We start from the raw sequence: 17,069 nt of genomic DNA on the forward strand, positions 1-17,069 counted from the left end.
TGCCAAATTGGAAGCCACAAGTCTTTTTATAAGCTAATCTGGAAAGTGACATCCTATCACTTTTGCAGAATTCTCTACATTAGAAAGGAATTGCTAGGTGTGGCTCATAACCAAGGAGAGGGATTGCACAGGGGCATGCATCTCAGGATGGCAGGGATCATTAAGAACCATCTTGGAGGCTGCCTACCACAGTACCCGGCATATACTAAAGGTTAAATGAATGGTAACTATTGTGGTTATTACATCATACTTTGAAATAAGCAAATTCAGAAATTTTATTTTGAAACATATCTCCAGTGACTTCCTGCAGTCCTGCGTTGGAGGAATTTATATAATTTATGCTGGCCCCAACTCCCAGCAAGGACTATCTTGATCTCTTTCCCAGATAAGTGCCTCAGGCATAACCACCCACCCCTGGCACAGCTTCCTCTCACCCCTCTAGGTTCTGGGCATACCCTACTGCTTGCAACACTCAATTTAGCATCCCCTAAGGGAAGACTCAGGAATGATTAACTGCAGTTCTGCTCACTCCAGAAGAAAGTATCCCAAATAATCTCAGAAGCTTCTAGATCAATGGTCCCCAAACCTGTCATATCAGAAAAATCTTCACAATTTTTGCTTAAATCCACATATTACCTGTACTTTTTTTTCATGTAATGAATTCATTTAAATTGACTCACTTTGAACACTTTTAAATTTATTTTTAGAATAATTTTTTAGGACTATACTAAATGAAAACCATCATCCTTGCCATGGATAAAAGAACACTGCTAACTAAAGATCATGTGAACAAAACAATGCTATTAAAATCAATAATACTGACTGCCACAACTTTATTTGAAAGTAATGTTGCAAAATCTAATAAGGTACTAAGGATATATTTAGAACCAAAATCTGACTTGATCTCTGATATAATCAAAAGTAAAAGAGGAAATAAATTCTTCACTATGTTTCGAGGTAAATGTCAGAAAAAATAAGTTTCTTTACATCAGTAAAATGTTCACATTCATAGTCAGTTTTAACATGTATGAGCAACACATTCATATCAACAGGTAAACACGCAGTGTATTTTTTCAATTGGGAAGCGATAATTCAAGCAGTGATGATCTGCCTCCACTAGTAAGTTGGATGAGCTAGCGCAAGTTACTAAAGATTTCACTGTTTCAATTTCCTCATCACTCAGTTTCCTCAGGAGAACCAAAATGATTTGTAAGAAATAAAAAGCACTGTATTATCATGACATATTATCATTATTTACCATCACATTCATATTTATTAGCTTATACCATCCCTGTATCATTCCCCATCTTGCTGAGCTATTTCCACTCCCATTGTCTAGCAGTCTCTCCTATTTTGCCATTAATTTGCTTCCAAATTAATATTGCTTTGATGCTTTTTGAAAGGTTGAAGAGAAATGTAAGAATCAGAAAATGATTCCTGGGTAATCTCTATGGTGGTAGAATTTCATAACTATTTTACTAAAAGATAAAGTGAGATCTTTAACCTACATTTCTGTGTTGTTTACTAATACCATATTTGTTATTCTGACTCTATAGGAAACCTGTGAATCCATCCTTAACTATGCACTGGAAGAAGTGAAGCAATTTCATGGACCACAGAAGCCAAACCGCAAGCTCTTTGGGCTCTGCCTACCTTTTGAGACACCACCTCCTACCTCAAGAGCTGCAGTTCCAGAAGTTGGATTGGTCATCAATGGGAAGACATTGAATGCCATTTTCCAGGGAAAGCTGGAGATGAAATTTTTAGAGCTGACTCAGTATTGCCGGTCTGTCCTATGCTGCCGTTCTACCCCTCTCCAGAAGAGTATGATAGTCAAGCTGGTGCGAGACAAGTTGAGCGTCATGACCCTTTCCATAGGTACCCATCATGCTGAGATGTGGGTGCAGCTTGTAAGGCTGATCTGACAAAAGTCCTGGGCCAGAGGTGGGAGGTCACATATCAAAGTCGAGACAGCCAGGCTGAGGATCATTTTCTCAGACTGAGAGAGTTCAAAGTGACAATCAATACGTGGCAGCTGGAGATGAAACAGAGCCTAAGTAGAGTGAGAAAGTGATTCACAGCTCTGAGGATTAGCAGGTCACAAAGGAAAACAGGGCTTGGATGGAGGTCAAAGCCAAAAGAGGCCTCAAATTCAGAACATTCACATAACTCAATAATGTACACTCAGGCCAATCAGTTCTGGGATGCAGACCATTTCCCTTTCGATACTTAACACATGGCATAATAACATAAACCTAAGATGTTTGTGGATTTGATATTCTGCGTATTGACGGCTGGTGGGGAGATTTTAGAAGCTGAGCCTTTCACATATGTTCATTCCTAAATACAAGGCCCAGCACAAAGCACATTCTCAACAAATGCTAGCCTCTTGGTTGATGAAAAAATTTCTCATAAGAGACTAAACTTTAATCATGGTTAAGGCAGAGAAATAAAAACTGTACCTACATCAACAAGCAAACCTGGTTTGCAGGAATCTTCATGATGTAGTCTCTGCTAACCCTCCAGTCATGTCCTTAACCACAGAAACCCCTGTCCCCAACATTTGAACTCCATGCTCCAGTCAAATGGAACTGTCTCCATTCTCCATGAGGTTTGTCCTATCTCTCTCACTCCCAGGCCTTTGTATAAGCTATTTCCTCTATAAAACACCCCTTCTTCTAATCCCACCTAACTTTCCTTATCTCTGAGAACTCCCACAGCACACAGCCCTCAGAGCTGCAGAGCACTGGTTTGCCTTCTGTGAGGGCCTGCTCAGTAGACCATGAGTTCCTTGAATAGAGGGACCATATCATTCATACCATTTCATCCCATGCTCTGCACACTCCAAGCACATAGTAAATATTGCATTCATTTAAGGATATTCTGCAGATGGTTCCAGGTTCTATCCTTCCTACACAGACATGGAAAGAGATTTTCCTTCCTGGCATTTCAAATAAGTCTATATTATATATTGTTCTTTTCTCCCATTCTTCAGGTAAAAGCAGTTCAAAACAAAAAGGGGAGGGGAGGAGTGGGTAGACAGGATACAGGGAGCAAAACTTTAGCAACTGCATCCTAATTTTATTCCCTGAATTGCCCAGGGAATAAACTTTAGACACACACAAGGCAACAGCCCAGGACTGACTCCCTGAGGTAAGAAATTGGTTCTGCTGCCATAGAGGCAGAAATAAAAACAGCAGGGTAAGCAATGGCATGATTCCACACCTCTACTTCCAGTAGTTTGCTAACAGAAGAGGTTAAAGGGTAGACTTGTTTGCCATGGGGAAGATAAAAATTATGTCCTGTTATGCTACCATGAAAAAAAAGTAATCATTACAAAAATAATGGCTACTTATAGTGAGAAAATTGTTAATATTAACAAATTTCATTGCCAGATAATTAAGGGAAGAAAATTCTCCCAATCCCATAGTCTCTATGGTATCTAATATAAATTTAATTACATATTATTATGAGAACTTACTGGAAAAAGAGGTGTGGCCAGGAGGAGAATAAAGGCAATGCAGTCCACAAACCAGTTCACCAGGCTGAATCCAGCCCACTACATGTTTTTGCAGGGATACTAAGAATGATTTTTATGTTTTTAAATGTGAAACGTGTAAAAGACTGCCTCTCAGCAAGAACAGTTGTTCAATTTTGCTTCTTGGCCACAGAGCTTAAAATATTTACTATCCGGCCCCTTACAGAAAAAGTTTGCTAAACTCTATTCTGAAAGATAAAGGTCTGGAAAAAGCCAGGTTTGTAAGGAAAGCCTCAATTGCATAGAGCTGTGCTGTCCAAAATGGTTGACACCCAGCTCTGCATAGGTATGGAAATTTAAAATTAAACACAATTCACCAGCTGCATTTCAATGGTCACATGGGGCTAGTGGTTTCCCTCTTTGACTGTAAAGATATAGCACATTTCCATTATCACAGAAAAAGCTATTTGACAGTGCTGGAAGCTATGTGTATATGTGTATTTCCATGCCCTAACCTCCAATTTTCTGAAACAACTTAGTTCATTAAATGGGAACTCAGTGTGATTAAATGTTCCTCAACCAAAAAAACCCAGTCGATCCTATTTTCTATATTCAGAAACAAAACTGAATACCATCCCTGTCCCTGGACGCTATTGACAATCTTTGATGATTTAGCTGTCCAGACATTCTAGCAGTCTTAATATGGTCAGTATTTTAAGTTATACTGAGTTAGGAAAGTTATCAGAAAGATCTTAGTGCCAATGCTCCTGGACATTTTCCCTAGCTGTATTACCCTTGCTAAATCTCTACTTTGCTCAAATTCTCCATTTCGTCATTAGTAAAGTCCACTGTAACATTTGTGAAGGCCTGTTTTGTAAACTGTAAAGCACTGCTCAAGTCTCAGTCACTACTGTATTCCCAATACCTAATGTGCCTAAAAAAAAAGACACAATAAACATTTGTTGAATAATAGAGCTTCTTGTCAAAAAAGAAAAAAACCTCTCTCAGGCCAAATAGCAATGACTTTTCCTATAGGACTAATCAGAGCATTGTAAAAGGATTTGATTATATACAAATGGGGACATGTTAGAGCCACTCATGTAACACCATTTTCATTGTCATGCAGCAATTAGACCAGCAATAAAGATACCTCATGACCTCTCTTCTTTCAGGTGATGGAGCAAACGATGTAAGCATGATTCATGCTGCCGACATTGGAATTGGAATATCTGGACAGGAAGGCCTGCAGGTATTGTTCCCCTCCATTCTTCTCCTTTCTACCCTAACTCTCCTTATTGGAGAGTTATGGAATTCCCCACAGTGTTGGAGGAATCTCTCCCCAAGAGCTTTGCAGAATTATCATCTTAGAGTTGGGGGGTGGGGGGGGGGGCTTCCTTCTTACGTAACTTACTTCCTCTTACATAACCTCCATCACTATACCCCTGCTGCCCTGTCCCTCTGGTACAGAGAAAAATAGAAGGATGTTTGGCTTTTTATAGACAGCTGGCAATACCTGTATTCTAAAGCCAAAGAGTGCCTAACCATTCAGGTAGGGCTAAGCCTTCCTCTGACTCCATATTTCCTCCCTGTAGCCTATACCCACATCCAAGGGTATAGTGCCCTCCATGAGCAGTGACACATATAAGAACATTTGAAAACACATTTCAATTGCCATTTTAGTCTTGATGGCTAGATTGACCTATAAATTGTTTGGTACAGTTTAATAGACATACCTAAGTCAAAATTCAGCTTGGGACAAGCATATAACTTGAGCTACTAATGTCTCCCATTAAAACAAACCCCACCTTATCATTCTGAACTATTAACAATCATATTCCCACCTCTGGTGCATACAATAGGTACTGCCTAAGTTTGTTGATAAGGATGAAAGAATACAGTTACCTTTTGAGTATCTACCATATGCCAGCACTTGATATTCCAATTAATATGAACCTCACTTGATATTCCAATTAATATGAACAATCACAACCCCATGTGTTAGGAATTATTACTCCATTTGTTTTTTCAAATGAAACTTAGTCTGGGAGAGGTTAAACAGTCTGACCAAGACTCACACCAGGATTTATAACCAGGCATATTTCAATTTTATACTCTTAAAAGAGTACTAAGAGCTATGTCCTGTTCCAAGCAATCCTAAGGGCAGAAGACATATTTCAGCTCCATGTAAAGGAAGAACTATCCAACCATCAGCTCCATCTAAGAATGGATCAAATGGTCTGCCACAGGAGGTGACCAAGGGAGTTGAGAGGTTTGAGAATTACTTGCACAGAAGCCCCTACTCTCTTGTTAGCCATCGTATCTCTAGCATGGTGCCAACACATTTTAGGCCATAGTTACTGTTTATTGGATAAACAGAAGGAGACAAAGGGCCAGACTAGACCAGTGGTCCCTTATGAGCCGCCTTTCTTGGATTCTAGTAAGGTTTGGCTTTTCCAGAAGAGAGGATGGGGTGAACCACCCAAGGATGCCACATAATTACAAAGGGTCTTTTCAGCCCTACCAGCTGTGGACCTAGAACAAAGCATGGCCCTTGAGGGAGTCTCTGTGGTTCACTGGCAGCTGTGGATAGAGGCTGATGTCTCTGTTCTGCCCTCTCAGGCTGTCATGTCCAGTGACTTTGCCATCTCCCGCTTCAGACACCTCAAGAAGCTGCTGCTTGTGCACGGCCACTGGTGTTACTCACGCCTAGCCAGGATGGTGGTGTACTACTTCTACAAGAATGTGGTGAGTAGCCCTATAGAAATCTCCCACCCAGGCCTTGGGAGGCCCATCCAGGGACCCAGTTCCCACCACAATGGTAGACAAACCTTTTTAGCATAAGGGAGTAAGTCAGGATGGCCTGGATTTTGAATCCTGAGACTGTCTCCTACTAGCTCTGTGAACTTGAGCAATGTAATTCATTTCTCTGAGCCTCAATTTCTTCTTTGGTAAAATGGGCTAAGACTATTGTGTGAAGTTATTGTGAGCATTAGCAATACTGTATGGAAAGCACCTGGCACACAGAAGGCAGTATGAGTGGTTACAAGCACAGACTCTTGCGTCAATCTTATTTGGTTCAAATCTATGCTCTTACATTTGATAATGGCCTTACACCTTAGTTTCACCAGCTGTAAAGTGGGGATAAGAGTACCTTTCTTGTATATTTGCTACAAGGATTAAATGGGAGCTTGTATATAAAGTGATTGGCACATAGTAATCACCTTATAAAGTTAGCCATTATTTTTTATTATTGTTACTATTGTCATCACTCTTAGATGGGCTCCATAAATGAGATTTATTTTCTGACTGCAAGGAAGAAAGAACTCGAATAACTATCCTGACATGTATCTGAGATTTTTCTCTCCCTATAGAGCCCAATGCAAGAGCTATAGCCTATCCCTTGGGAGAGTACAGGTTAAGACCAGTCTCCTAGCTTCCACCTGAGACTCTATGTATCACTTCAACTTTGCCAGCCTTCCCAGCAGAGAATTCACAGAGGTCAGGATATTTAAATAAAATATCTATTAGCAAAAATGTTTTAAAGGGGAGATCATCTGGATTTTAGTTTTGCCTGACTCTAGCATGCTGTGTGAACTTGGAAGAGTCACTTAACCACTCTGAGCCTTGGTTTCCTCATCAGTAATATGGAGACACTATGACTCCCTCTTCCCTAGAAGTATTATTTAAGAGGCTTTAGAGTCAGAGCTCAGGAAAGTATGTAACACTATAAAATACAATCCTAGGAAGATACCATTGTTTCTCCTGAAAAATAGTTCATTTCTGAATTATCGATAAGGGCCCAAAGCAGGCACACACCAACTGAGGCATTAAAACTGTCAGCAGCTCTTGTTTGAAAAGTGGGGAGGTGGGGAGGCACAGGGGAACTGAGTTTTCATTACCTAGTTCAAGGACCTTTGAATAATCCCCAGGAGTCTGCAAATAGAATCCGATTCCTGTTTGCATAAGGAAAAAGGGAGGATTAAGAGCAGGGTGGTAGAAGAAAAATGCATTAGCCAAGTAGCAGCTACGAAATTGCATTGTGTCCCCTTATTCCACTCTCCCAGTCCTGATTTAGGCATGTCACAGTTGCCCTTGCTCAAGAGTGAGCATTTTTGTGCAAAGTTCAATGTGTATGTAAATAAACAGCATGACAAAAAATAATGTAAATTCGATAAACTGGATGGTAATATTCAGCAAGTCTATGCAAACAAGTCACTCTATTTAACTTGAAACTCACTCTGAGCATGAAAGACTGTTTACTTAGAATTCAAAATGCCCATTTAATTTTTTTTCTTGCCTCCAAAGGAGCCGTTCTTTTGAATAAGCACAACCTCTTCTCTGCATTAAATTTGTGAAATAGAAAAGGAAACGTTTCCAGCCAGCCATGCTTTCAAAGCTTAAATGGTATTTATTTCCAGCCCGATGCCGTGCTCGAAATTGTGATACTGATGCGGCATTATCTCCCCATTGCAATTAGAGGGTGGAGAACTATGACTTCCACATCCAAAACCAATTTCAGAGGGGATTAAAACTCTGCATGCTCTGAAATTTGAACAATGAATTAATTACTGCACTGTAGCTACTTGGGAGGAAAACGCAGGCCCCAGTCTCCGTGAGGCTGTCACCAGGTTCAGTGGGTGCCCTCAGAGGCGCAAAGATTCCAACCAGAGGAAGTGGAAGCAAACAAGGTCCTAACAGGGCCTGCGGAGGAAGGAAACACTTCAGTGTTAAACTCCAGGGTGAGTATTGGGACAATAGAACGGCAAAGATTTATTTCATTTATTCAAATCATCATTGAACAGCTGTGTCTGGAACCTTATCAGACACTGGGTATAGAGAATTAGACAGACGTGGTCCCTGCCTCATGAGGCTGACAGTCTAAATCAGGGCTCAGTAAGCTTATTCTGCAAAGAGCCAGATAATATTTTTAGTTTTGTGGGCCATATAGCCCATTGTACCTACTCAACTCTGCTGCGGCCACATGAAAGCAGCTATAAGACAGCATGCAAATGAATCCATGTGGCTGTGTCCCAATAAAACCTTATTTATGGCTTGATTCAGCCTCCAGGAAGTAGTTTGTCATCTCCTCGTCTTAATAAATCTTGCTTCTCAAAATGTGGCTCCTGGACCAGCACATTTGCATCACCTGGATGCTTATTAGAAATGCAGATCCTCAGACTGCATCCCAGGCCTCCTACCTCAGAATCAGCACTTTTAGTAAGAGTCCTGGATGATTTGTATGAACGTTAAAGATTGAGAAGCACTGGTATAGGGGAAGGAGATTAAAGTTTTACAAACATTTTCTTAGGCACATCTCCCTCAAAGAAGGTCAGGGTGCTATGGACATATCACCAGGAGATTCTTGACCAAATAAATTAGACAATAACATTTAAGCTATGACCTAAAAGAAGAATTTGCCAGTTTCCCTGCCAAGAAAAAGAGGCTTAACAACCTGAGTCTTTACAATTTTATGTCATATGCTGTATCTAATTCCAAAACGAGATGTACGTGACTTACAGTAAGAACGCAAAGCAATAGGGAAGTTACAAGAGAAATTTATAAGAGTACAGACCAGAACCATAGAAAGAGAAGAGGTAGTTTGCACCAGGAACTTCAGATAAGATGCTAAGTATTAAATGTTTGGTTAAAACAAGCAGACCAGTTCTTCATGAGGAATACCCTCTCTTTGCTTTAAATGCAGAGATAATTATTCAAGGAAATCCTTAGAAAAAGGTCACACAAAAACCTTCAGGAAACTGTCTTCAGTGGCATTTTTGTAGGAAATGAAAATTAACCTCCATATGGCCACTCTTTTTCTCTAACAACCCTTAATAAAAATCAATATTAAATTATAATTCAGTAAGAGTATTTCTATGGAAAAATGAGCAAGTGATATCCAAGCAGTGTTTTATTGCTTTGACTAGGGCTTAAAGCCCTTTAATACTGCAGTGTGTGTAGTGTAAGACAAGTTCAGTAAATGCTAGTCCTCCAACACCCAGGTCACCAACGTCCCCCATGCCACCCTTGATTCCTGTAGTTTTTTTGGTACTTAGTACAACTTGGTACTGTTTGGCATAGCATTATTAACATTAACATCCACCGTCATCTACAGGGAACCTACCACATACCAGACACTGTGCTAAGAACTTTATGTATGTATGTAACTATGAGAGATAAGTGTAATACAGGGGTTAAGAGAGTATGTGCTAGACCAAGACTGGGTTCAAATCCCAGCCCCACTCTGCTACTCAGAAGCAATATGGCCTCAGAAATTTACTTAAGCTCTGTGTCTCAGTGTTTTCATCTGTAAAAGGGAGATACTACCTAATTCACAGGGTTATTGTGTGCATAAATGAGCTTACATGTGTGAGGTACATAATAAATGCTTCATTTGTCCAGATTAAACTAGATGATGATGATGGCAGCAGGTGCTAACAACCCTGTGAAGTGGGGACAGTTATCTCTCTATAGATCTGGTTGCTGAGAGCCAGAGGGGTTACCCAGGTCACATAACTAAGTACATCACAGAATCGGGATTGGACCTAGTTCTACTGTACTCCAAATTCCCCAGACTGAATGCCCTCACTACCATGGCACTCAGTGCCTCCTAGAGGTCTGAGAAGCCTGTTCTCCAGTGGTTGCCAAACTCTTTGAAGGCAGAGATCACTCTGATCCATGTTGTGTGTTGTCCACTGTCCAAGCTTCTCTAGCACTGTGTCTCAACATAAGTTGTTCAAGAAATATCATATGATGAGATCATCACACTTGGACACAGAGCTTCAAACAGCCTCCGACACCAGCCAGGTTACTGCTCTCTTCCTCCCTTGGCTTTAGCCTATGTCTGAGGTTTGGGTGAAAACTGGGTCAAGCATCACAGCATCCACCAGATAAGATTGCACAAATTAAAAGCTGGAATTTGGAGAGATGAAGTTGATGGAGAGGAAAGACTGAGGCTTAGAGTCAGAAGGACCAAATCTACATTGCAACTATCAGAGCATGGCCTATAACTGGCAAACTTCCTCCCTTGGCATCCCTGGAAGAAACTGCCAATCACAGCATTCTGTGTTCAGTACTTTCCCCACTTCTAGCACTTTAAAATGGATCCTACTGGCCTCTCATAGTGTAGAATCAAGGATTCTGGACATTAGTGCCGGAGACTGAACTGTGATCTCCGATCTTGAATTCACTTTAACAAGTGCATCCACTTCCCACATCAAGTTCATGAGGATGGATTCTGCATCCAGAACCTCTGGATTTGAACTCCAATTTTGTTACTTACTAGCTCTATACCCCCAGCCCAATGACTTGACCCCTCTCTGAGGCTCAGTTTCCTAAATTGTAAAATGAGAGTAGTAATCACTACCTCAAAGGGCTGCTAGGTAGATTTAATGGGTCAGAACATAGCTTAGCATATAGTATGTGCTTTATGTGTCTTTGTTGCTATTGTTATTTGCTGTTGTTGCTATTATTGGCCTCATCTGTAAGATGGTGTCCCTTCCAGCTCTGGTATCCTAGGGTACTACAGCCTCAAGTCACAGTTCCAGCCCCAAGTGGCCAAGGGCATTTGGTGTGGTCACTTAGCTCATCTGAGCCACTTGACCTACCCATGTGTAAGAGAGAGAAGAGTTATTATTTTTCCCATTTAGCTGAGGAGGGAGAAGTGAGACAAGATTCTCAAAGGGGAAAGAAAGTCAAAGCTTCATAACAGCTGCTGAATGATAGTATCAAGGGAACTTCAGTACTTCAGTTCTTCTTAAACCCACCATGTCCAGTGCACAAGTGGTTGCTGTTGATCTGGAGTCTCAAAGTCTTCCCATAGTGCATTTCAAACCTACCTGTAGCTCAGTAAACAGAGACTGAGCCTTCTCCCTTCTTTGGACAGAAAGATGCAAGATCCAGGAAATCTCAGGGCATCAGGATCTCTTTCAGAGCCAGAAAACTTCCAACTGGTCACCAGAAAAGCCAAAGGATGGAGCTCTTTGGCTAGAAGCCTCTCAGTCAGCATTGTTATTGTAGAATCCAATAGGAGATTGAGAAAGTTTAGGAATGGTCAAAGAGGAAGGCTTGAAACTCAGAGGCTGGTTGTGTGATTTTCTGGCTCTGAACTTAGGCAGGAAGTAACTGAGTATCTTAGAGCCTTAGGTTCCTTATCTGTAGAGTGGGGCTAATAATATTATCATTGAGATAGAACACTAATATAACATGTACTATCTTTAGCAATAATCTTTCAACATGGGACAAATTATAAGGTCTATTGCACATCTAATATACTATATACTAATATGCTATAATATATATCACACACCTGGCACAAATAGAAGCTCCAGTATAATCATTGGTGTCACTAATAATATTAACATGCCCATATTATTACATCCTTTTCAAAATAACACTAGTCTGGCAGTTAGGTTATGGGCATTATAGTTTGTACACAAACCTAAGGAACAATTTCTTACTATACTTTTTACCCTGTGTGCCTCAGCCACACAGGACATTCTGGTCCCAGCACTGGGAGCAGCAGCTTAAGTGATGACTTTGGTCAAGTCACCAAGCCACATCGCAGGGGGTAAACAATACTAGTGATCCCAGCCCATCTCAGGTGGGTAGTCTTTTTTTTTTAATGAAAAAAAATGTTTTTATTTAAATCCAAGTTAGTTAACATATAGTATAATAATGATTTTAAGAATAGAATTTAGTGATTCATCACTTACATATAATACCCAGTGCTCATCCCAACAAGTATCCTCCTTAATGCCCATTGCCTATTTAGCCCATCCCCCACCCAACACTCCACCAGCAACTCTGTTCTCTGTATTTAACAGTCTCTTATAGTTTGTCTCTCTTTCTCTGTTTTTATCTTATTTTTGCTTCCTTTCCCCTATGTTCATCTGTCTTGTTTTTTAAATTCCACATAGGAGTGAAATCATATGGTATTAGTCTTTCTCTGACTTATTTCAATTAGTGTATGTTCTAGTTCCATCCGTGTTGTTGCAAACAGAAAGGTTTTCTTTTTGATAGTCAATATTCCATTTTATGTATATGTGTGTGTGTGTGTATATATATACATATGTACATACGTATATACACATAACATCTTTTTCCATTCATAAGTTGATGACATTTTGGGCTCTTTCCATACTTTGGCTATTGTCAATAGTGCTGCTATAAACATTGGGGTGCATTGCCCCTTTCAATCAGCATTTTTGTGTCCTTTGGACAAATACCTAGTAGAGCAATTGCTGGATCACAGGATAGTTCTATTTTTAATTTTTTGTTTTCCAGAGTGGCTGCACCAGTTTGCATTCTCAGGTGGGCAGTCCTGAGTGGAAAACAGCTTCAGAAACCATAAAGCAACAGTTAAGGAGAAGATATTCTTCCTCACCTGTCTGAGTTGCATCACCATTAGGAATATATTGTGAGGAAAATCTCATGAAGTCATCTTCCCACCAGGCTTTCTGCCCAGGATCTGGTCTTTCTATCATCCCTTCCCCGGGACACCCCCTTCTCTTCCCACACTACTAATCGTAACTACTGCCTTTTGATATCCTGTGCCATGGTCTAAGATGCTACTATTCCCATCTGAAAGATGGCAAAATGATGTTCAGAAAGGTTAAGTGATTTGCTCAAGCTCACACAGCTAGTAAATAACAGATGTAATCATTCCAAACCAGCCTTTTATGCCTCCATAACCTGTGCTCTTAACCACCCCATTACACTTACCTTAACAAGTTGGTGCAATTCCCTTCAGGTCCCGAAGAGCAGTAATAGTAATAGTAGTAGCAGCAGCAGCTCTATGGATTAGTTATCTCTGATGCTTACACAACTCTGCATGTCACAAATGAGAAAATGGAAGCTCCAAGTCAGCATAGTGACTTGCCAGAGGCTTCTAAGCAGCGGTTGTTGACTACTGCCCATGGGTCCTCACTCACAAGGCCACTCTTTCTGCCTGCAGTGTTATGTCAACCTGCTCTTCTGGTACCAGTTTTTCTGTGGTTTCTCTGGCTCCACCATGATCGATTATTGGCAGATGATATTCTTTAATCTCTTCTTCACCTCCTTGCCTCCTCTCATCTTTGGAGTCCTCGATAAAGACATCTCTGCAGAAACACTCCTGGCATTGCCAGAGCTGTACAAGAGTGGCCAAAACTCTGAGGTAAGCTGGAGGGGCCTCAACTCCTCCCTGTCTCTGAATCCTCCCTGCAGGTGTCAGAGAAAGAGCACTGGCCTGGGGTTAGGGGTCCTACACTCTGGTCACTACCCTGCCTCTTACCTCCTTTGTGACCCAGTAGCTCCACTCCCTGTTCCTGGTCTGTTTCGCATTTGCTGTTGAGGGCGATGGACCAGACCAGTGGGTATTTTTCTTTTTTAGTTATTTGTTAATTAAGTAACATGGGACTGCCCTAGTTGAATGCGGAGAGGACATACAGAGAGATCCCATTGCCCTCAACTGGCCCCTTTCTCCAGGCCTTTGACAGAACCCTCAAGGCTTGGTTTGGGAACCCCTGGGATTAAAAGCTAGTTTGCTCATCACTGGGTGATAAATAAGGGCTTCTACTCATGTTGGGGAATACAAAGCTTAGAACACAAGATTATACATGGTCTAGAATTTTCTGGTAGCCAGTAGACTAAAGAAGGCCTGGGAAACCATCAGGATGGTTTCCTGGAAGACAGAGGTCACACTGACACCCTTAGTGATTTGGAGAAGCCAGACCATGGGCAGTGAAGCACAAAATGAGAACACTGGTCTCTGAAGCCACTGATCCCTGTCTCTTGGGAATCTGTGATCCTGGGCTGTGATGGAGAGCTCCCTTTCAGATGCTATATAGAAACCTTAGAATCTCTAAACTTACCCATTGTGTATTAGCACTAGCGTGGTGCTAATGAATGACAGTTATTGATAACTGAGCACTTACTAGGTACTACAGCACAACCACATTTAGATTTCTTGAAACCCAAGGAGATAGTTGGTGTTTTCATCCTTTTTTATGGAAGAAGAAGCAATTATCAAAGCAGTTTAGTGACTTTCACAAGATCATAAGGTTCAGGCAGAGCTGGGACTTGAACTAAGGTCTGTCACCCCCAGGTCTGTGTTCTTAATGGTCCCATTCTATTGCCTCTAAGATAAAAAGCATTCTAAATACCCTATTGTTTGCCCCAGATAGCACAAGAACATTCCTTACAAAGGCTTGCTTTGATGGTGGTTGATGTGTTCTTTCCTGGCAGTGCTATAACTCTATGACTTTCTGGATTTGCATAGTGGATGCATTCTATCAGAGCCTTGTCTGTTTCTTCATTCCTTACCTGGTAAGTCGTATAGTCCCTTTCTAATCATACAAATCACAGAGTGGATTGCAACTGGTACTGTAAACATGAATCCTAGACTAGTAATGTCTTTCTGGATGATGCAGCACAGAGGATCCAAACAGGTGGTCTGCAGACTATATCCAACTCAGGGTATTTGAAAAATTAGAATTTTTTCCAAAACATCTTAATTTCTGTCACCTTTTAAAAAACTGGAAACTGTCATTACACTGGGTCATTTTTGCCACGTGGCAAAAATCCAGAATTGATTCACAGCCCTGCTTAGATGGGGTGCATGTTCTTCAGTTTGCCATAGTCCCTACCACTCCATTTTGTCTTATACCTAGCTCTCTTCACTCATTTACTATTTCTTACTTGAATATTGAAGGTATTTGAATTTACAACCCTTGATTTATATTTAGGTTTCTGCTTTCAAGGACAAGGCCGCACACATTCAGGAAATAAGTTCTGATAATAAAGGATACTACATTATCTGAAATAAAAGCAAGAATACAGATAGCAAGGGATACCAGCCCCATCTCAATTTGGGAACAAAGATAGCAGAATATAATCCGTATTTCTCCTGGACAGGGAAAACAGAATATGGGTCAAGTGCTAAACTGTGGTGTCTACCCTGCCTCACATCCTTTTGCAGTCAGCAACAAGATGGGTCGAGTGATTTTGTGCTTCATTTGAATTTCCCTAGCTTACAATACCTTCCTTCTCTAGGACTCTGCTTACCTTTCCTACTTCATTTTTTCCCCTACTATGTGCTCAACAAATGGACCATCTGGGACCTTTTTGAACTTTTCAGCATCAAGTTCTCACTTTTCCCTGGTCTGCCTTTCCTCTCTTTTCAAGAGATGAACTCCTCTGATTATGATATATATTCTCTTCTGTAACCCCTGGGGTACTTTGTATACCTGGTACCATTGTATCATTTGCTACCTTAAATTGTACTACATTTTCCCTGCCTAGTAGACTATAGACTCCTTGAAGGCACACAGAAGCATCTTCAGCAGTTGGCATTGTGCCTGCTGGTTGCTCAATAAATTTCTTGTTCATCCATTCTGCAATGTTCTGGAATACCCATCATGGCTTCTGCTACAAATATGTTTCCAAAGATTTTAACCATATTAACTCACTCCTCATCTTGTCTGTTCCTTGGGTCAGTTCCCCAGGGATGGCAGCTGAGTATCTTCCCATTCCTTCCCCTCCCATGATACCGGCCTTCACTGATGCTTTATCATCACTGTGTCAAAACCAAGGCCTTGAATCCAAGGATACATCTGACAGTGCCTGTTTTTTCCTCCTCTGCAGACCTACAAAGACTCTGATATTGATGTCTTTACCTTTGGGACACCCATCAACACCATCTCCCTTGCCACAATTCTCTTGCACCAGGCAATGGAAATGAAGACCTGGGTAAGCACCCAAGAGCCCCTTTGACCTGAAAATTTTCATTCATTTTACTCTGTATCATTGATCCAATCAATAACTAACTGCTGAACTCCTACACTGTGTCCCATTTGTACAGGAATGAGGGAGGCATAAAAGATAAAGTCCCCAGCCTCAACTTGCTTATTATCTATCCAGAATGATAAAACTAAGACCTATAAAACAATGAGACAATTTTTTGCAAAAATAGAATGTATTTTCCAAATTTTTATATAAATTCTAGTTAGTTAACATACAGTGTAATGTTGGTTTCAGGAGTAGAATTTAGTGATTCATCACTTACATATAATACCCACTACTCATTACAACAAGTGCACTCCTTAATGCCCATCACCCATTTAACACATCCTCTGACCCACCTCCCTCCATCAATCCTCGGTTTGTTCTCTTTAGTTGAGACTTTATTATGGTTTGCTTCCCTTTTTTTTCCCCCCTTCCCATATGTTCATCTGCTTTGTTTCCTAAATTCCACATATGAGTGAAATCATATAATATTTGTCTTTTTCTTACCGACTTATTTCACTTAGCATAATACACTCTAGCTCCATCCATGTTATTGCAAATGGCAAGATTTTATTCTTTTTATGGCTGAGTAATACTCCATTGTGTGTATGTATATATACACCACATCTTTATCCACCCATCAGTAAATGGATGCTTGGGTTCTTTACATAGTTTGGCTATTGTTGATAATGCTGCTAGAAACATTAGGGTGCATGTACCCCTTCAAATCTGTATTTTTGGTTTAAAAAATCAAGGATGTTTCAGAGATGAGGAAAATGGTAGCCTGACTATACTTGAGGCTGTGTTAGGGAGGTCTATTCTCTCCATT

At 40.7% G+C, this 17,069-nt stretch overlaps 1 protein-coding gene across 1 annotated transcript in view; it reads left to right on the forward strand.

Moving 5' to 3' along the window:
* ATP10B (ATPase phospholipid transporting 10B (putative)) overlaps positions 1 to 17,069 on the forward strand; it is a 104,998-nt gene that overhangs the window by 73,911 nt on the left and 14,018 nt on the right. Inside the window, 6 exon segments of the mRNA XM_047091453.1 lie at positions 1,557 to 1,878; positions 4,651 to 4,727; positions 6,098 to 6,223; positions 13,431 to 13,631; positions 14,702 to 14,782; positions 16,100 to 16,204. Coding sequence (XP_046947409.1) covers positions 1,557 to 1,878; positions 4,651 to 4,727; positions 6,098 to 6,223; positions 13,431 to 13,631; positions 14,702 to 14,782; positions 16,100 to 16,204 — 912 coding nt within the window.

The sequence above is a fragment of the Lynx rufus genome, unplaced genomic scaffold (assembly GCF_022079265.1).
Source record: "Lynx rufus isolate CCGP_SWC_20201006 ecotype Redwood Valley unplaced genomic scaffold, mLynRuf1.p SCAF_1, whole genome shotgun sequence".
Taxonomy (NCBI): domain Eukaryota; kingdom Metazoa; phylum Chordata; class Mammalia; order Carnivora; family Felidae; genus Lynx; species Lynx rufus.